Genomic DNA, 20,170 nt, shown 5'->3' with positions numbered 1-20,170 from the left:
TGAAGATGGTGGTGGTAGTTGCTCCGAAGCACAGGACGGGAGAACTAGACAGATTAGCAGCCCAGTCCAGGATGGCAAATCCTATGTTTACATTAGGGTAAAGTCAGTTTGTGGAGGCAGCTGAAATGAGAAAACCCAAAACCATTATGCAGTATTGGCTTGGGGGAAGGTATGAAACCCCTGTCACTTCCCTCCACCTATCAACATGGGCTGCTTGCTAGGAATAATGGGAAAGATCCTCATATCTTCTCTGAAAGGAAGTCATGCAGTCAAAAAGAAACCTGCCTCCCTCAAATTTCGAGCGCTATTTGCAATAACCATAATTGCCCAAGGCCAGCAGACACAGGTAATGCAGACATTGTGCCCACTGTGCTCAGCTAGAGCCAGTCCAAGGGAGGCCCCAGGCTGCAGCTCCAGCAAAGCCTCCCAGAAGTAGCTGAGCGGAGAGGCCACGCTCGCACAAGTCCACTGGTGCCCCGCTCTGCCCTGCTGCAAGGCCCCAGCTCTCGCCTCCAGCTCACAGCCCCAGCACTGGCTCCTACGCTCTCCCTGCACGCGGCCCAAACCCCCTTCGCCTCTGGAAAGGGTCCTGCGATTAATCTCACTTATTACCTCGGAAAAGTAACAGCGCAGCGGCTGCCAGCCAAGTCCGACTCAACAGCGTCTGGGGAACCGAGGCTGCAGGGCCAGGCCTCAGGCTGTCTGGGCAAGTCACGAGCTTTCCGCCTTTCCTCTCCCGGAGGCTCCAGACAGACAGAGCCAAGGCCTAGCTGTGGGAAGCAGGGATCCTTCAGGACTGTGCCAACCCATGGTGCTGAGGCTCAGGGCGATTTCTGAGCAGGATGGAGAATAATTGGACCTGCCATCACAAGTTTCTTTAGTGTGACCAAAATATATACAGGAAAAAAAAAAATACAAGGCAAGCCATGTATTTCTGAAGTTTAAGTCAGCCAATTCATTTCCACAGTTAACAAGTTGTCACCAGTGACCCTGGGAGATGTGTTAAAAAAAAAAAAAAAAAAAAAAAAAAAAAAAAAAAAAAAAAAAAAAAAAAAAAAAAAAAAAAAAAAAAAAAAAAAAAAAAAAAAAAAAAAAAAAAAAAAAAAAAAAAAAAAAAAAAAAAAAAAAAAAAAAAAAAAAAAAAAAAAAAAAAAAAAAAGGTAAGAGGTTGCCAGGGCAGGGGAAGGCTGTTACAGGCACAAATATGTATGGGTAGAGGAAGAACATGCACAAACTAGAGACAGGATGAGTTGCAAGAACGTACAGCTACCCAGGCAGTACTTTTATTTTTTGCCCGCCCTCCTCAAACCTCCTCTGACCAGAAGGTAATAATAGACCAAACCCCAAATCCAGGGCTCTCAGAAATGCTACTTCTCAAGGATCGCAGGCAGAATCAGTGTGACAGAGCTGCCAAGGAGACACAGATGGGGAATTGGTCACGGAAAAATCACTGTACCCACCCTCAATTACTACTCCACCTCAAATAAAGAAATTGAATTAATTTAGGCATTAAGGTAAAGAGAAAAGAGAAGAGGACAAGCGGTATGAGGAACAAGGAACAGACACGTGGCTATGCTAGCACAGGGCTGGACTCAGTGCTGTTGGTCTGCTGCTGCTCTGGCACTTCTGTGCTGCTTAGCTAGGGAGGTGTTAAGGTCAATGCAGTTTGCTCAAACCGAACTGAAGGCCTATTGTGTAGCCCTCAGTGCCTGCTGCTTTCTCCCTTCATTTCCTCCAGAGGCATCAGTGCAGCACAGTCTCCAAGTTAGCTTGCACCCAGATGCTGTGCAAACAAACAGGCTCTGACCACTTGGCAAGTGTGGCACAGGACAGCAGTTGGGCAGCCTCTACCTTGCAAGAGACCGCAGGGAGCTTGAAACAAATGATTTGGAAGAGAATAAAGTCACTATCAACCCTTAAGATGCAGAGCTACAAGGCAACTCATATGTAACAAAAAGAAATAATTTATTCTTATAAAAACTTGGCGTTAGCTGCCAAGATCCCTGGGAATTCTCTCCTCTTTACTTCCAGCTGCAAGCCCATATGTAGTTAGCTCTTTCCTACAGCCCCTACTGCAACGTCCATGTGCTTCTGCCATGCTAAGCCCACCCTGGCCTAGCTCACGAGTCTTGCAAAAAAGCAAGACTGTCCCATCAACTGCTCACCCTGCTATCATTGTGAGAATCACCTTGCACATTAGCACGTCTCTTGGCTATTCTAGTATCACTCTTCTCATAGCTCTTCAGAGCCTAAGTCAGCCTGATTTCTTATTTTACATTGCACACCTCCAAAATTTAAAATAAAAACTGAGGAAACAATGAAGCCACTTTCACCCTCCCTTTATGTCAAATGCAGCAAGCTGCCCCTTTGACACAAAGGATCAAGACCCATAAACCACAATTAGCCTGTGACAGTTGTCTGGGGTCTTTCCGGCAAAACTCAAAGTTTCAGTGGAAATAGAGAAACCATTTACACCAGCACAGAACAAACTCTCAAAAGAGATCAGAGACTCTTTCACATCCTCACAAGTCCAAAGGATACATACTTAGTATGATCAGAGCAAAACATCTGAAACCTAGAACATGTAGTACATGTACCCCTAGAGCAGTAAATGAAACCAGCATGAAGCAGTAGTAGGCACTAGGTGGGGAAGGATATAAAGTATCCACTACCCAGCCGAGGCTAACGAAGGCCAGTGATTAAAAAGAAGGTCCTGGTTTGGGAGATTGCAAAAGCAGCATAAGATCGTCAGGGGATGCAGCACAGGGGTCTTAGTTTGTGAGCTGGGGTGTGCAACAATCATTTCTCTGTGTAGAATTTTTGGGATACAAATAAATACATATTTGCTATTAGAACAGGCACAGGAAGCTAACGTTTTAAGTGGTACTGGATTTCCTGCACCCATATTGTTCAGTTGATTTGTACGTGAGCAGTAAATATATGCAATGTAATCCAGCAGCACCTACTATGTGAATGCTCTAACTATGCTGTGAATAGGCATGAAGTCCGATTCCTTCAAAAAGCTGCAGGCTTACTGCACATCAGGTATTTCCAGAATTTCCAGACACGAGGCATACTGTTTGGGGTTCCTGAAAGCCTGAGATGCCAAATGTCTGGGTGGCATTGCCTAGTTTCCCACCCAATTTGATACTTCCAGCCAAGGAAAAATAAAAATGAAAATACACAAAGCAGAGCCTGTTTGGGAACCTGGACATATGGCAGGTATGTGCACACAGCCTGTGAAGCCCTGAGCAGCTGCCGCTGTTACTACCACTGAGAATGACACCAGAGCAAACTAAACTTAGAAACCCTTAGATCAGAAAATTGAAAAAGTCTGGTTTTATACAATTTAACCCAGATTAGACACCCTGCCAACAAAACATCACTTCTCAATGAACCTGAGTACCTTGGCTGAAATGATGAGCTAAGAAGTATTTCGGGCATGTCAAGCAAGGAGAAAAGGAGACTCCCTTGTTTCTGACTGCAGTATCCCTCCCAGGCTGTCTGGTGTAATTTGGGCTGCCATTCTATCCTCTGATTGATGACAAGGAAGCTTGCTTGCCTGCCTCCCCTAACCAAGTTCAATAAATCTGTCAGAAGATCCAAGGAAAAAATATGCCGAGTACTTTAGAAGAGCTATATTGGTCTTGTCTTTAGGTTTGAGAAAGATGTTATGAAAGAACAAGAAGCTAATGAAACAGAGGTCTGAGAAAACACTGACATTTCACTGCTGAATTCTTGCCAACAGACTGCCCATATGAGTTCTAAAAGATGAACCTGAGCAAGGATGGCTGCTGTTGAATCCAAGGTGCCCACTGAAAACACAGAAATCTGTACCAGTTAGAAGGAAATCCAGGTCCTGGAGATTAAGTGACCTGCAGAGCCCAAGTTATTCTTTGAGGAGAATCCACTGTCTTTTTCAAAAAACAAGTGACACAGAAGCTGCAGATTCTAGTTTCAGAAGCTTCTAGGAACATCTACCATCCCCACCACTAGGGATTATGCAACTATTTGCCAACAGGTACTCGAAAGTTAGCTCAGGTTCTGAATCAACAAGCTTCGTTCTCTTAAACACCTGATTTTTTTACCTTTATTATGCAACTGAGAACGCTCTCAAGAGACTGCTTTTTCAAAAGCAGTTCTAGTAAGGTCTTGGCTTCAGTGACTGGAAATTAGTTTCACTGGTAATGAGGAATCACTTTCATATTTGTTGTCCTTAGATTACATTACTAAAATTGTGATAAAAATTATATATGGGAATCTTAAATATTTCTACTACAAAACATGTAACCATGTTTAGTGCCTTTACAGCAGAATGTGAAGGAGTGACAATCCTGCCTGATGAATAGAGTGAGAAGCTGAGAGAGAACTGAAATAGGGCACTGAGACAGGACTAGGGTTAAAGAAGGAGAGAGCAGATTTGGCATAGCCTCAATGAGCTACAGAGGGCAACAAAGACAGGGCTGCAGCAAATGTGGCAGGGCCGACAGCCATGTTACAGTAGTCAGCAGTAAGCCCATGTACAACTTGGAACATCTCAGCTCTTGTGTAGGCCTGCAGGCTTCTTTGTCTGGGGCACACTGAAAGCCTAAATCATCATTTAAGTGGGAATAGCTCCAATGCTTACAGAAAGTGACAAAAAAAAAAAATCTCAAAAGGCACAGCAGTACAGATTTATAAGATAACATTTTAACATATCCAGAACTGTTCTCTGCCTCTATATTACAAACTCAAGATCTCCTTTGCCTTTTGGCAAGCAGACTACTGATTTGGCACCTCATCTCATACAGCCAAAAGAATTCAACAAAAGAAGGGAGAACTTCTTTTGAGAAACATTTAGATAAGTCAGTACTGGGAGAGTGGGAATTAAAGAGAAGGAAGATGTGTCAGTAAGAATAGCCTGAATCCTATAGACTGCAAGCATCAAAACAAAATTTTCAAACAAACCTCAGCAGCACTAAAATGGCTTAGATTTACCACAGAGCCATACAAAAACTGTAAGGACTGAGTTTCAGAGGCAGATGTTTGAACTGGAGCCAAGTGCAAGCCAGATAAGAGACCCATTTACAAAACATTTCCATCCTTGCTGAATTCTACAACTGATAGACCAGAACCTTAATGGAACAAAACAGGAAGCTTTTCTTCAGTTATCCAGCACTGAGCACAGGCTGACACCCATCAGATGACCCTGCTTGCTCCAATGTAACAGATAAAGTAGCAGAAAAGGCATTTACAATACAAGATAGCCATCTCCATATATTATGACCTTGTTATTCCTTTTGGAATTCTCTCATTAAATAAAAGTTCACAGCCCAAGTAATTCAGCACTGCCTCAAGAATCCCTTTTTTTTTTTCATTTCCAGATTTACATAAAACTTTTAACTCCTGGTATTCTGGCCATTCAATACAAGCAGCCATGAAGTAATTCAATACAGGGTCTTAAGACATCTTTCTGTCTCTTGCTCCAAGGATAAAAACAGAGCAACTGAGGTACTGAAAGACTAAATGGTTCATAAAAGGTGTGAAGATGGAATCTTATACCAGCTGTGGCCAGACAATTCTGAAGTACTTTCAGATTGCTGTACAAAATAAAACAGAATTTCTAAAGGCATTAAACTATACATACAATGCTAGATGAGGCGCAGCCCTGGAAGTCATTCAGAGTGGAGTTCTGGGCATTAAATGGTGGATTCTGAGATCTACAGGTAACATATAACTGAAATGGTTTCAGAGCAACACGGTAATTACAGTGACTTCTGCAGAGTTCTGCAACAGAAGATTTTAACCATGAGTAATCCTTTTCCAGCTATGTCTGTGAGTCCATGCAGAGGTGCAAACAGGGTTGAGAAAGGAACGGAAGCTCTAGGACAGCCTGCACTCTGCTGCTCTCTCAAGCTATGTAGGAGGGGAAGGCAGTTTACACCTGTTAGATAGGTTCTTTATTTGGATTAGGCAATAGCTCGCCTGGCTGGGCTCCAAGAGCAGAATCACCACCACCTCTCTCAATAACTCTAAACGCCAGAGGCAAACATTGTGCTGGAACAGAAACAGGCCAGGAATTCATTTCTTACATTCCTCCTCTTTAGGCAGGATGAAAAGCAGTGACTGATGAAATAAGAACAATTTTACATGAGCTTTCCAAATCCCATTCCAATCCTTCTATTAAAGGACCCATTTGGGAAAGGATGACCACTCATGTCACATGCCTTCTGCACTGTGTGTCTACCTCTCCCACCTCCCTCCATCTTCCAGTAGCATTCAGGCACCAATGGCAAGAATCAGTATTTTCATGTATACAGTGCTTTCCAGTCCTAAACTCGTGTTGGAGAAGCTCTGCCTCATTATTCTATTTTAAAAGACAAAAACGAAGGCTTAGGCAAAGGAATAAATAATATTTACTGAAGTGGCAAAGGAAGAACTCAAATCTCCAGCAGTTCTGGGCCTGTTACTGCAACAAGCTTGCCTTGCTCCTAGCTTCCAAGATCCCGAATCCATGGGGTAAATCTTGCTGCTCTTTCAGTCCCAGGAAGAATGGTTTTAGGGCAGAGGACTGTGATTCTGCAGTAAGTCCCATGAGTATATCAGCCATAAATATAAATTCCAATGTCCAAAATTAATAAAGAGCATGAAGAAGCCATCTGAAAAAGAAGCTTTCATAAACACTGCAAGATGCTGCTCTATCTTTGAACAATCTAAACTCGATATTCAAGGAAAAAGCATGAAGATGAGGCCTTATTGGAGATTTCTGCAGTATCAGGTATAAGTTTGCATTCTGCATATATGCCTCAACACCAGCAAACCTAAACTTACAGATGTAGGGATGAGAAATGATCAAAGAGAAAGAGGCATTTCGCTTTCATCCTACATGTTCATCCATGCCCTTATTTCACCATGAACCTGCCAGCTCTGGGAACATATCTCTATTTTCATAGGCCTAGTTTCTAGGATAGTCCTGAGAAGAACCAGTACTAGGCCCTTAAATGTTATCTTCTGAGCAAGAAGCCAAACACAAATTACGAATGAGCTCCTGAGCGCACTGCATTCTTCTTCAAAAAGCTGGAGCAGCAATTTTAACTTACCTGACTGCTGAAGAGACAGATCTTTTGTCAGCTATATGAATGTCTGACTGAACAGCCCACAATGACCCTCTTTTGTTGAGTGGTGACCGGTGGCTCTGTGGGGCAGCAGCATTCCCCTTGCTTATAGCTCCACTTGCCAAGTTCAGGTTTGTTAACTAAAGAGGCAAAAAAAAAAAAAAGGACAGACATCAGAAACAAGTAAAAGCCAAGAAAAGAGCAAAAGGTGTCACTAAATACCCTGGATAGAGTATGTACTAAGAGAAGTAAGACTGCTAGAGAAGGAAAATTGTCAGATGCAGAAAAACCATGCTAGTTGCATAAAGCAGTGGCAGAGATGACACCGACAGCCACCATGCTTGAGATGAATTCAAGTACCAGCATTAAAACTACAACCCTTCCATTCACAGAAGAACAAAGGAGGAAGAGGACAACAATGGGGCTAAAATCCCAAAGTAATAAAGCAACATCACGTTCCTGCCATGTGAAAAATAAACTCTACATGCACTAATCAAAAGCTAGAAGTTCATGTTACACAGAACAGAGACCAGAGCGCCTGCCCAGTCATCACGAGCTCTGTCACTAAGCCAGCCTATGCATCTGTCCTCTCTCTACCCCTCTCTATGCATACATACAGGCACAACCCAACAGTGTATGTACCTTGGATATAAAATTCAAAACCAAACTCTACCACACAGGAAAGAAACTTCTCACCCAACCACTTCCAAACTGTTCACACAAATAAATACACTAGTTAATGATAGCCTAAAATCATGTTAGGTGTATGTTTGTTATATCAAGCTCTAAAGAAATTATCTATGTTTTTTAAGCATATAAGATGCATTCCATTGTTTCTTTCTCTGAGCATTCTTCTTGTGTTGTTTACCTTCTTGAAAGATCAAACTCTGCAAGCAGACACTATCTGTTGGTTTATTTAAGTGAGCCTAAATACATAACGTAATGGTATCTACTACAGCAGTGTAAGTATTAGTTTACATTTGGAAAAAAAACACCACATTTTATGAAGGTTACAAAACACTCCAAAGGTTGCAAAGCTAAGATTCCCAGTCGGGCATTGCCAGAATTAAGTTTATGACTACCTTTAATTACATGATCTCATGCTGCTTTTTAGGAGCACAGAACAGACATGGTTCTGCACCAAGATTAAGGTCATATGGCAAGCAAGACTTATCTGTATTACCACTGCTCACTTTTACAGCAACTGGAAGGCATACAGCCAATGAGACATATGACACAGACAGAGGAGAGTCTAACAACTAGCCCTGCATCTTCTCCAGATCTCAAAGGTGATGCTTATTAAGTCACTTAAGTGTGACTTAAGCATAGCTTGTGAATTCCCAGCTTTGAGATCTTAACAATGCTCTTTACCAGAATTTGTGCGCAATTACTCAAACAAGTACATACCAGCTTCATTTCAATACACTATGCTTATACCTACAATAGACTTGTGCAGGACTGCAGACTTCGTATCCTCTGACTGAACTCTGGAACATGAACTAACATTGCAACTGGCAACACAGTAGGTTGCCACTCCTTCTGTGGTTTGGTAGTACAAGGCATCTAAGCATTTTGTAAGTTCAGAAATCTTAACTCCTACTTCGAATTCTGGACAGGATAAAATTATAGTGGTTATGCACTAGGCTTCTGTCCACTTCTCCAAAAGCGACCACTTTTGTCTCATCCCTTCTCAGCCCTATCCTTTCCTGTTCTTGCTCCTTGTCTGTGTGTCATTATTCTGACCTAGTCAGTCCCACCTTCCACATTTCAGGTGTCATTCTCCTTGGTCTGCTCAGTTCTGTTTCGTTCTTACAGACTTCCAGCACTGGCCTTCCCACTACTTCTGGCACCTGAGCCACACCATTTCAGGCCTGGAACTTTCCATGGGAGTAGTTATTTGATCTGTCTTCCCACACTTTTGTTCTTAGTTCCTCTTCCAGTTGCTCACATGCCCTATATCCAAGTGGTTCTAGTTTTATTCCCCTCCCCAGCCTGCTCCTTTTGCCAACGTCTTTGTTCACCCAGTCCCAGAATGTGGGCTCCTCGTTGGATCACATTTACCAACCACACTGCCATTCCTTCCATTTCTGTCCTTTTGCCTGAGTGGTTCTCAGTGTCCTCTCCCAAATTGTGTCCAGGTCCAAATTTCACAACCTCCTTGTCCTAGCTGTTCTCCACACCTTGGCAGAACTCCCACTCATTCTACATTCAAGTCAGACAGGCTCTCAACCCAACATGGACCACGTCACTGAGAACACAGGAGAAGGGGGTCTCAAGCCTCAGTACTCTAGAGGTGCAAATACAGAAAAATTCAGTTTAGCATCCTCAGTGTGGAGGGAACCTCGAGGAAGCTGAGAAGCTCTAGCAGGTGCTGCTGAGTATATTTCACCTGAAGCTTTTCAGATAGTTACTGTGCAATCAAGCTTGGACAAAATTTTAAATTCCAAATTGCTATTCCAAAGCATGGGAGATCCAGAGATTTAAAAGAAAAGTTCTGTAGATATTAAAATGCACAGAATGTATTTTTTTTTTAATCCAGCCTTGGTTTTGGCTGGAACACTTCACCTTGCCTGAAGTGCTCTGAAAAGTGAACATTAAGCACAGAAAATATGAGTCCAAATGGATGAAGTTTCGGAACATCACAAGCAATTTAAAACAAGGTCTTACAGTGGGACATATCAGGCAAGCTTAGTAATGGGCAGTGCTACCCATCTTATACAGAAAACAGCATTAGGTGTCATTTTGGTGCCTCTACCTCACCCTTAAATGTTGCTGTCTTCTGTAGAATTTAATTAAAAATTAAAGCATTTTCATTGCAATAACAGAAAACTTCAAATTAGGTTTAGTTCTGATTGTGCCAGGCACTATACAAATACCTAACAATGACAGTTTCTGGCCACAAAGAGTTTATTGTCTGAAAAGAAGCAAGAATGGCAAATGAGGCAAACACAGAGGCCAACATGGTAAATGAAATAGGATATATACAATTCTTAGCTTGTCAGCAACAGTCATCACAACTTTGTTAACACATCCAATGTGTGAGATGAAGATGACTTTATCCAGTTCTCCCTCCTCATCATCTTGATACCAAGAACCATTTAGTCTGATGAATTACCACCTCACCCCTGCTCTATTAATGTGATATGCTTTCCTCTCTAACACTGTATCATTCTTTATTTGAAAGCTGTCTTTCTAAGCAAAGCAGGTGAGCAAATAGCTTAGCATGGGTAGTAGCGACATTTCACACATTCCAGATAGACAGGTGTTTAAACTACAGCAGGATTAAATACAGGCAATGGATTCAGAATAACGGAGAGAACACCAGTGAGACTATAAGGTTTAGCTGCAGCCAGCCCACCCAGATGGGTGTTACTGCTTGTTACTGTGCCATGCACTGAGACATTTCAGCTGCTATAATTAGCTTGCCAGGACATTGCCTTGGTCAATTGCTGGGGCACCCCGAACACATCTGTGCTCCACAGAGTGGCTCTAAATTTTCTAGTCACTAGTCCTCCTGTGCACCTGATGAAACTATTCTTCCCTTTATAGAGGCAAATACTTAGCAGCAAATCAATTGTTACTTTGGCTTAAAAGAAGATAACATATAGCACCTGGATCAAAGCAGATACCAAAATCTCTATAAAGAATAGCTTGCAGCTTCAGAAATTGTGGGAGTGGAAAACAAAAAAAAAAACCCAAATAAAACAAACAAAACATACACAATAAAAAACCAAACCAAAACAAAACCAACAACAAAAAAAAAAACAAGAAAGGCAGGCTAGTGGGGCTCAACAGGGAAGGTCGTTATTGGTGTGGATCTACAAGAACAAAGTTCGTTTTCACATTGAGTTGTATCAAGATGGGTTCAAACTCTCCTGCTTGGTGAGATTCCTGTCTTCCGCTAGCAGTGAGGGACTTCACAACACTTTTTCTGACACTGACAGTATGACAGGAGACCTATGTGTGCTGCACTGCACGCTTCAAGCATCCCTATTTTCAAACATCTCTCCTCACATCAATACGTTCTCTGTGGAGTCTGTAAAAGGCAAGATAATACACAGCTAATATCTCTCATGATAGAATGATTGATAAAGTTTTGCCACAATTTTTTAAATGTTGGGAACAGCAAAAAGGTCATAAACTGAAAGGAACATGCTGAGTGAAGAACACAGTGGGATAGTAAATCCCAAAAAGCTCTCATGGAAGGAGGAGAGCCCACTTGATGTATTTCTACTTATTATCTAACATCAAGAAATAGGGGAGGGAAGAACATGTGGGTTATCACAGCCATATCGATAAATAGAGCCTTGTGTTAGAAAACCTAACAGCACATACTGTTATACTTAGTTCGATACAAAGCTAATAAGCCAAAAGACAAATTATTGCATAATGCCAAAACCCTCTTTTTTTCTCCCCCCCCCCCAGTTTTAAGCATCCCAAGGTAAGTTTATGACTGCAATGCACTTGCCTTCTTGACAGCAGAGACACATAAGCTTAAAAGAACTGGTCTCTACGGTCTTGCTTTATTAAGAGAAATTTATTTCTGAATAAATTCAAGATTGAAAGCAAGGCAACAACACAGAATGACACCTGAAAGTGCTGGATATAAGAGTTGAGGGATTTGTTTTTGTTAATCTGCTTTATAATTTAAATAGGAAATATGAAATCTCCAAATACAGATAGGAAGAAAGAAAATTCCAGGATAGAATTTTTTTCTAATTAATAGCATCCTACAGACAAAGACCCATTGTATAGTACCTTTAAGAAATCACAAGCAAGAAGTCAAATGAGGAGCTTACTATCTTTCACATTTCTGATCTACATTATACTATTCTTTCAATAGTTTCCCATTATCATATTCAAGAACCTTTTTTCTATAATAAAATGAGTGTTTTCATCTTGATCTTGTCTAATGTTTCAAATAAGCTAAAGCAGCAAATGTTAACAATGGCCAAAGACTTAAAAAAAAAAAAAAAAAAAAAATCAGTGCTGCAGATCAGCCTCCACGGATTCAGGAAAAGCCTCCTAAAAGCCTGAGAGTTTCTCTTGCTAGTTTGCAGGAGTCAACCAGGGTGAACAGGGACACATCATCACTAGAAGTTGTTACTCTGCCCCTCTTGGCAGAGAGTGGAGAAGTGACTTAAATTTTCATTACCAACATCCTGAACAGCAGATCCCGAGTTTCACTGGTCAACGTGTTACAACACTGAGCAAGCAATGCCCTACAAAAAATGCCTACTTCACACTCCCCAGTTGGTAGTTTTAGTATTTTTCTGCCAGAGGCCAGTCATATCCTCTTGCCTATTAAAGTGCTAGGGACTGGAGATCTGCAAAGTCTAAAGACCATTTCTCTTACTTGGAGCCACACTTGCATCCTCTCCAGGTCACGCATCTCATTGCCATTTGGATCTTTCTGATTGATGAGGAGGAAAAGGGATCCAGAGTTCGAGACATATTTCAAAGATCAAGACTAAGAGATATGCCAAAAGAACGCAGTCATCATAGGCCTACTTTATTGTCTCTTCCAAAAAAAACTTCAATATGATAAAACATGATTGATGAGGAGGAAAAGGGATCCAGAGTTCGAGACATATTTCAAAGATGACGACTAAGAGATATGCCAAAAGAACGCAGTCATCATAGGCCTACTTTATTGTCTCTTCCAAAAACTTCAATATGATAAAACATTCACAGCCTGAAACAGGAGGAGACCTATGCCACAGAGTTTTTGGCACAATGTACCCTTATCGACAAGTTTTAAAGGTATATATGAACATCAACAGTTCACTGAGAAACCTTTTCCTTTAAAGAAAGATTGGACAGGGATCATGGTAAGACACACGTAAGATCACTGCTCCTCTACCTTACGACCAGACCAGAATCTTTAGGTTCTGATGCCTCAGACAGGACAAGATGACACTATATCATAAGCTCAAAGAAGGAAGCATTCCACTAAAACACTGAAAACCTGCAAAGTGTCTCATCATTTGTAATATCTTCTCCTTTGCCTTTTGATCTATTTTTTCCTGTGTGCTCAGTTTGACTCCTTCAAGACCCTTCAGTCAATCCCTAATTTTCCATTTTATTACTTACCATTCATCCAGCAATGCCATCTTTATCCAATAGCTTGTAAAAGAAATGTTTCTTTTCTTCCATTACCTGGCTTCCATAGTAGCTATATTTTCACCTGCCAAGACTTCCTCAGACACACATACCCCTGAGGCTTTCAAGATCAGTGAAATGTTTATATTCCTGGGAACAGAGGGGAAGAGCTAACAACTTGCCATTAAAAAAAAAATAATAATAATTTTGCTGCATTCTTTCAGTTATATTTTTCTTCTTTCAGCCTTCAGAGATGACTATGACTAGATGCTACAACAAAATAAATATCAACTGTTAATCTGTCCTCTCCCCAGTCTGTATGTTGCATTTTCTTGGCTTCACCACAGAGCTCCCATGTACATACGTGATGTAGTGCAGGCTAGCATGACTTGGTCTAACAGAGCACCCAGGTCTTCCACTACTACCGGAAACAGTCCACCCGCCTTGCCTTCCTTAATGCATCAGGATACTGGAATCCAACAGGCCATCCCAGTATGGGAAGCATCACAACCTGCCTCTTTCCTTAAGAGGCAAAGGAAACCCCAAACCACAAATCTCTAACACACCTTTCACTGTCTGAATAATGGCACAAAATATAGCTACTACAAATTCCTTGAAGAAACCATGTAATACAGACATTTCTAGGACCACCTTTTTGTTACCCAGGCCAGCTTGCTGACCACACTCCATACTAAAACACCTTCATTTTATGTACAGATTTTAATTTGCAGGAGCTACCAGCCAGAAGAAGGGAAGAACTGGGGCTAATAGGCTGGGAAGTGTGAAATCTGTGTGTGTACCAAGGCTGATCTGGCCAAAGGCCTGTGACATTCCTTCTCTGCTCACAGAGCTTACCAGCTTACAGGATATACATATGCATACAGAGCACAAGTGTTCCAGTCTCCAGAAAATGTTCCAGACAAAGACCTGCCAGAGACATTCCTGGGAAACCTGACAAACTTGCAAATTCCTTTGTAGTGTCTCCAGCGTATGCATCCATTTAACAATGAAAAAAACCAACCCAAGTTAGTGCTGCTGCTGCTGTGGATGGCTGAACTATCTTCTTCCTTCTCCTTAAAAAGTCAGGCTTTCATTTAGACTCTCTCTGCCTCAAAGCTTCCCAGTGGGAGTGATTTTGATAAGGCACAGTCCTGCCAAACGTTTGATGATCAGGGTGTAATCTTTCCCATAACATGAGTTCTAGCTGCTCAGCCTGGCCCATTTGGTGACTCTCTGCAGATCTGCAGATGTTGCTGCATCATAACAAAAGCCTCTGCTCCTATTCCCTTTGGAGCCTCAGAGAAGAAGGGGTTCAATTTGGGCACTGCAGAAACTACATTGACATTTTCACTTCCTACAACCTCTGCTGAGACCAGCTATATTACTGCTGATGCTACAGATCAGTAGTACTAAAAGTAATTCCAGCTCCCGTGTGAAGAGCCTGGGGATGAGGAGGAGATGGGGCCCTGCAGTAGTGCAGGGCTACTGCGAAAGAGGAAAGAAAAATATCCCTCAGACTTCATCTCCCGGCTTCTTGCTCCTCTTCCTAGTTACAGTGAGATGCCTTTTTCCTTTACACTTCCCTTCCTCTCCATCAGTGGAAGGGTAAAAGCCAACCAAATGGTTACATAATGAAAATAAACCTGATTAAGACTCAGATAAGGAAGGCTGAGTCTGAAAAAAACCCTTTGGTGGGGAAAATATCCCCACCAAATTTCTGCAAATATTTGCTGCACCCTGAGTTTCATGGTCTTTTTGCAGTCACCGTGTTGCGCTGCTCAGGTCTAGAACTGAAAGAGCTGATGCCCACTGGGACCTGTACAGTGCATTTTGGCACACTGGCAGTTTGCTTTGTGGCACTTTTCCTCTGCTGAGGACAAGGCAGGCCAGGGTACCACACTGTGTAATTGAGACCTGATGTTAAGCTGAAGCTCACTATTTTGGGATTCCAGTGGCCTATTATTCCTACAAGGTCACTCTGGGGCACTGTAAAGTGCCCATTCTAATTCTTCCTCACTCCCTCTCCCCTGTCCTAAGGTTTAGTAAACTCATCTGCTTCTTGCTCATTTCCATCTTCTGTCCAAATGAAAAATGTAGAATGAGAAAAGTGCTCCATCCTCCTATGGATCTGTCAGCATGTTTGCAGGAATCCTGGCTGCTGGATCTTGGGTGCTGACTGGCTGCATAGCAGAGGTGGAGGCAGCTCGGTATAGCCCTTGCCTGGGTGGTCTGATGTTATCCCTGTGATTAAACTCCCTGGCTAGAAGAATTGGAGCTATTCCTAATGATAGCTAGGTCCTGAAATCTCACACTCTCCCTCACAGAGAGGGGCAGAGCTCCTATCAGGCTTCCCCTCCTCCTTCTCTTCCTCCTCCTCCTGGTGAAGCTGGCCAATTCAACACATTCTTCAGTTCACTAGCATTAATAACTACAAAGTACTACAGCCTGGTAGATATCAACTGCAGCCCCCCACACCAGCCAGTGATAGGGACCTCACACAGATCCAGCATTGCAGAAGAAAGACTTCTTTTTACATTACAGCATATTTCAGAGAGAAGTAGCATGCTATTCACAAAGAAAAAACACATACATATCCAGGATCCAGCCACCTGGCTCTGGATCTACACACATGCTGTGCATTTTAACATCCTCCCTGTAGAAAGTCCCACAATATAAGCACATGGAAATATTTTATGCTAAACACACGTGAAGTAAAGACTTAAGGATTAATGCCTGGTAAGGAACATAGCAGAGGGAAAAGAACTCTGGATTATTTTGGTCACAGCCTTCATCCATCTATCCATCAGGAAAGGCCAATGGCTAACAGTAGGTACAGACAAAAAAACACTTAGTTCAGCTGTCCAGAAGTAACATAGTAGCCAGTAAGGTCCCTATATCACAAATCAAGGCAAGAAAGGCAATTAAGTCCCTACACAATGAAAGGGACTTACCGAACTGTATCTTCACGCTTCATTCCCCACCTCACCACCAATGTATCTGCCTTGATTCTCCAGTAGTACTGTTACCATCTTTGGCTCATGATAGGCAATGGGCAAACTGAACAAGAAAACTTCAGGACAATTGAAAAATTGAGTTGAGTATCGTTAACACACTGACAACACTGCAGGTGAACCACTACACTACACATACTGACAGATATCATCACTCTGTAAAAATAATTAGCAATCATTTGCATGCCATAACTAGGGAAATTGCTAATTTCAGATACTGATTTCCTCACAAGTGTCTCAGTAACCCACTTATCATAAAAGAAATATTTAGCTTGACTACAGTAAAGTAATGTAGCAAAGAAAAAGTTGTAAATGTGGAAGCAGCAGCATAGCACACGTTCCTCAGTATTAAAGACAAAAGGTCAGTTCAGAGCAATGGCCCAGCAAACACGCTATCCTGCCTGACATTTCAGAAGATGGAAGACATTTTAGTTTCTATGCATCTAACTGAAACATCTTATCGAAAAGGAAAATTAATTTATTATTTCTGTATGTTAAAGTCTCAGGATCTATCATTTGCAAAATGCTCATTATTCTGTCTGAGGTAACTATGCCTGTTAAGCTTTCTGCCTTAATGGTGTCTTGTTGCAGGAAGTTTCAGAAGGTAAGTATATTCTGTGACAATAACTATTCACTTTTATTATCAGTTTTTACTCTGATGTCTTCCTAGTAAACTGAACATTCCCTTCTTATTATGAGAAACATGAATAAAATCAACTTTATTCACCTTGTCATCCACTGCTCTGTATAACTCCTTCATACCTATCTCATCCCTAAACAAACTTAATATTTTCACTTCCTCCTTAAAAGTGCATTTTGCAGTTAATTGTTGTAGTCGCTCATCTGTGAATCCCAGTTATTCTTCCTGAATTCACTTTAGGAATGGCAACCAGAACTGAAAACAGTTTTTCAAGGGAGGGCATGTAATTGATGCTTACATAATTACATATTATTTCCTATCCTGTTCCTTAAACATGCTAATAATTTTTGTTTGTTGCCTTTACTGCTTGACTTAGAACAGGTATCTCCACTGAACTTTCCAGAACAACACTCATTTTTTCTTCCCTAAATGATTAATTTAAAGCTTATTACTTTAAGTGGTTAAAATTATTGCTTGTCATGTAATCAGTTATTTGTAAACACTGAACTTCATCTGCCATTATCTTGCCCAGTTAATGCAGTTGTTAAATTTCTCGTAGCCTTTCTCATAATAATCAACAAAAGAATACAGACATACTGACAAATTACGAGGAGGTAGGCTCAAGTTTACATTTACAGCACACACTTAACTTCACAGTAACTGAACATCTGGACACTTGTGGCCCACATTACACTGAAGGTAACAAGAAGTTACCTCATGTAGTAAACATGAGCTGCAAAAGCATGTGTTCACATGGATGAACACTATAGAGTAGTTAATCTACTGTAAATTCACACCCCATATTACCTTGCAATAACTTGCTTTTATAGTCATTCTTTAGGTAAAAATATGCCAGTCATTATGAACCTCCTCCTTTCAAACCTTTAATTTTACACTCCATCATGTGCATTCTGTGTTCCGCATCTTCAGTTATCCACTTGCTGTATAGCAAACTGGCTAGTTATTCTTTTGTTTGCTTTCTGTCTGTTTTTGATCTATAACAAAACTTTACCTCTCACCCTACAGATACCTGGCTTGCTTAACAGTCCTTGCTGAAAGCTTGTCAAAAACTTTTGTGAAAGTTTGAACAACAAGAACCAGTTCCACTAGATGCTATTTTTCTCAGTTCAAAGAACTCTAATAGATCAAGACATGGGTTGGGTGTTTTGGTGGTTTGGTTTGTTTTTTTTTTTTTTGACTGAATTATGTTTATCCGGGTGAATTAAAATTCCATTTTTATTTCAATTTAATATATATCTGTAGTAGAGCAAGACTCGCTGCTTTAATTTACAGGAAACTTTAAGGTCCTTATTACAGATAAGCACATTTGTTGCCTTTCTGTCCTCTATACCAGCTTTACCACTGACCACACCTTTCAGTAGAAACTTTGTCATTTCACTGTTGCGTTTCTGAACTCCTAAATGTGTACCATCCAGCCATAGAAGTCTCACAAAACATTTTTTATCTTTTCCCCCATCTATTTATTTTTTAGCCGGGGGGGGGGGGGGGGAACTATCTCCTCTGTATCTACTACAGTGAAAAATAACGCAAAAGAAATTATTTAATATCTCTAATGCCCATATCCTCCAAAATTTGTTTCTACAGACCTAGACTATATCCCCACTGAATTAATAAATTAATCTATCAATAGCATATTTAAGGAAATCTGATTTTCTGTGGCATCCCTGCGTCTCCCTGGCCAATAACCACATCATTCACAAGTCTGCTACCCACGATATCTTCAAGATCTTTCCTCCCTATGTCCCCCTAACTTACAAGCAAGAAGCAGCACATGCTGCAGCTAGTTCCAAATTAGAAGCCTGTTCAATGCTAATTAATATATGCATTCTGACTGACTAGGCAGCAGTCCAAACAGAACAGATATGTTGAAGTTACTTGATTTTAGCCCTCAACTGAAACACTCTCATGGGCCTTGCGCTTCTATTCGCTTAACATTTTTCACGAAACAGGTAAGAACGTACTATCTTCAAGACTAATTTAGTTGAAACTTGGGGAATTCGGACAGGGGCTCTCTCTTTCTTACTTGTTTTCTTACGACCTTTTGAGCTCAGATGTCTCCTTATTATCCTACTCATCCATGAACTTACCAGGTTAATGCTGGATCCTCAAAGGCACACATTTTCCATAGAGATCTCTGTGTTTCTTGCTCCCAAATGTATTGGGTAGTTAACTAGAGGAAGACCTTGTTATTTTTTGATACTATGGAGTACTATAGTTAGATGGTCAGTACTGCAAAAATCAGGCAGTGTTTGAAAGATCTCTTATGGATAGAGGTATGTAATTCTCACTGTTTATCATAACCTCAGAATCAGCTTTATTATTATATTTTATGTAATAATTTTATGTAATCACAAAAACATTTTAAATCTGTGTTTTTAAAGTAAATAAAATGGAATAAAATTCCTCAGAAGTAAAAACTAACGTTCATTGTTAACAGCTATATTTAACAATAAAGATTCTCCTTAGCAGCTGACGTCATCTACTTGGACTTGTGCAAAGCATTTGACACTGTCCCGCACGACATCCTTGTGTCTAAATTGGGGAGACATGGATTTGACAGATGGACCACTCAGTGGATAAGGAATTGGCTGGATGGTCGCATTCAAAGAGTTGCAGTCAACAGCTCGATGTCCAAGTGGAGACCAGTGACGAGTTGCGTTCCTCAGGGGTCGGTATTGGGACCGGCACTGTTTAACATCTTTGTTGGCGGCATGGACAGTGGGATCAAGGGCACCCTCAGCAAGTTTGCCAATGACACCAAGCTGTGTGGTTCAGTCAACACACTGGAAGGAAGGGATGCCACCCCGAGGGACCATGACAGGCTTGAGAGGTGGGCCCGTGCAAACCTCATGAAGTTCAACAAGGCCAAGTACAAGGTCCTGCATGTAGGTCAGGGCAATTCCAAGCACAAATATGGGCTGGGCAGAGAATGGATTGAGAGCAGCCCTGCCAAGAAGGACTTGGGGGTGTTGGTTGATGAGAAGCTCAACATGACCCAGCAATGTGCGCTTGGCAGCCCAGAAAGCCTACCATATCCTAGGCTGCATCAAAAGAAGCATGACCAGCAGATCGAGGGAGGTGATTCTCCCCCTCTACTCTGCTCTGGTGAGACCCCACCTGGAGTACTCCGTTCAGCTCTGGGGCCCCCCAACATAAGAAGGACATGGACCTGTTGGAGTAAGTCCAGAGGAGGGCCATGAAGATGATCAGAGGGCTGGAGCACCTCTCCTGTGAAGACAGGCTGAGAGAGTTGGGGTTGTTCAGCCTAGAGAAGAGAAGGCTTCAGGGAGACCTTCTTGCAG

At 41.5% G+C, this 20,170-nt stretch overlaps 1 protein-coding gene across 1 annotated transcript in view; it reads right to left on the bottom strand.

Annotated features, from left to right (window-relative positions):
- TTLL5 (tubulin tyrosine ligase like 5) overlaps positions 1 to 20,170 on the bottom strand; it is a 145,489-nt gene that overhangs the window by 52,097 nt on the left and 73,222 nt on the right. The window contains exon 29 of the mRNA XM_009280721.1: positions 7,080 to 7,234. Within this exon, the coding sequence (XP_009278996.1) occupies positions 7,080 to 7,234 (155 nt within the window). The remainder of the gene's footprint in view (positions 1 to 7,079; positions 7,235 to 20,170) is intronic.

This window comes from Aptenodytes forsteri, unplaced genomic scaffold (genome assembly GCF_000699145.1).
Source record: "Aptenodytes forsteri isolate BGI_AS27 unplaced genomic scaffold, ASM69914v1 Scaffold193, whole genome shotgun sequence".
In the NCBI taxonomy this organism is placed as follows: domain Eukaryota; kingdom Metazoa; phylum Chordata; class Aves; order Sphenisciformes; family Spheniscidae; genus Aptenodytes; species Aptenodytes forsteri.
This window is presented reverse-complemented; position numbering and strand designations above follow the sequence as displayed.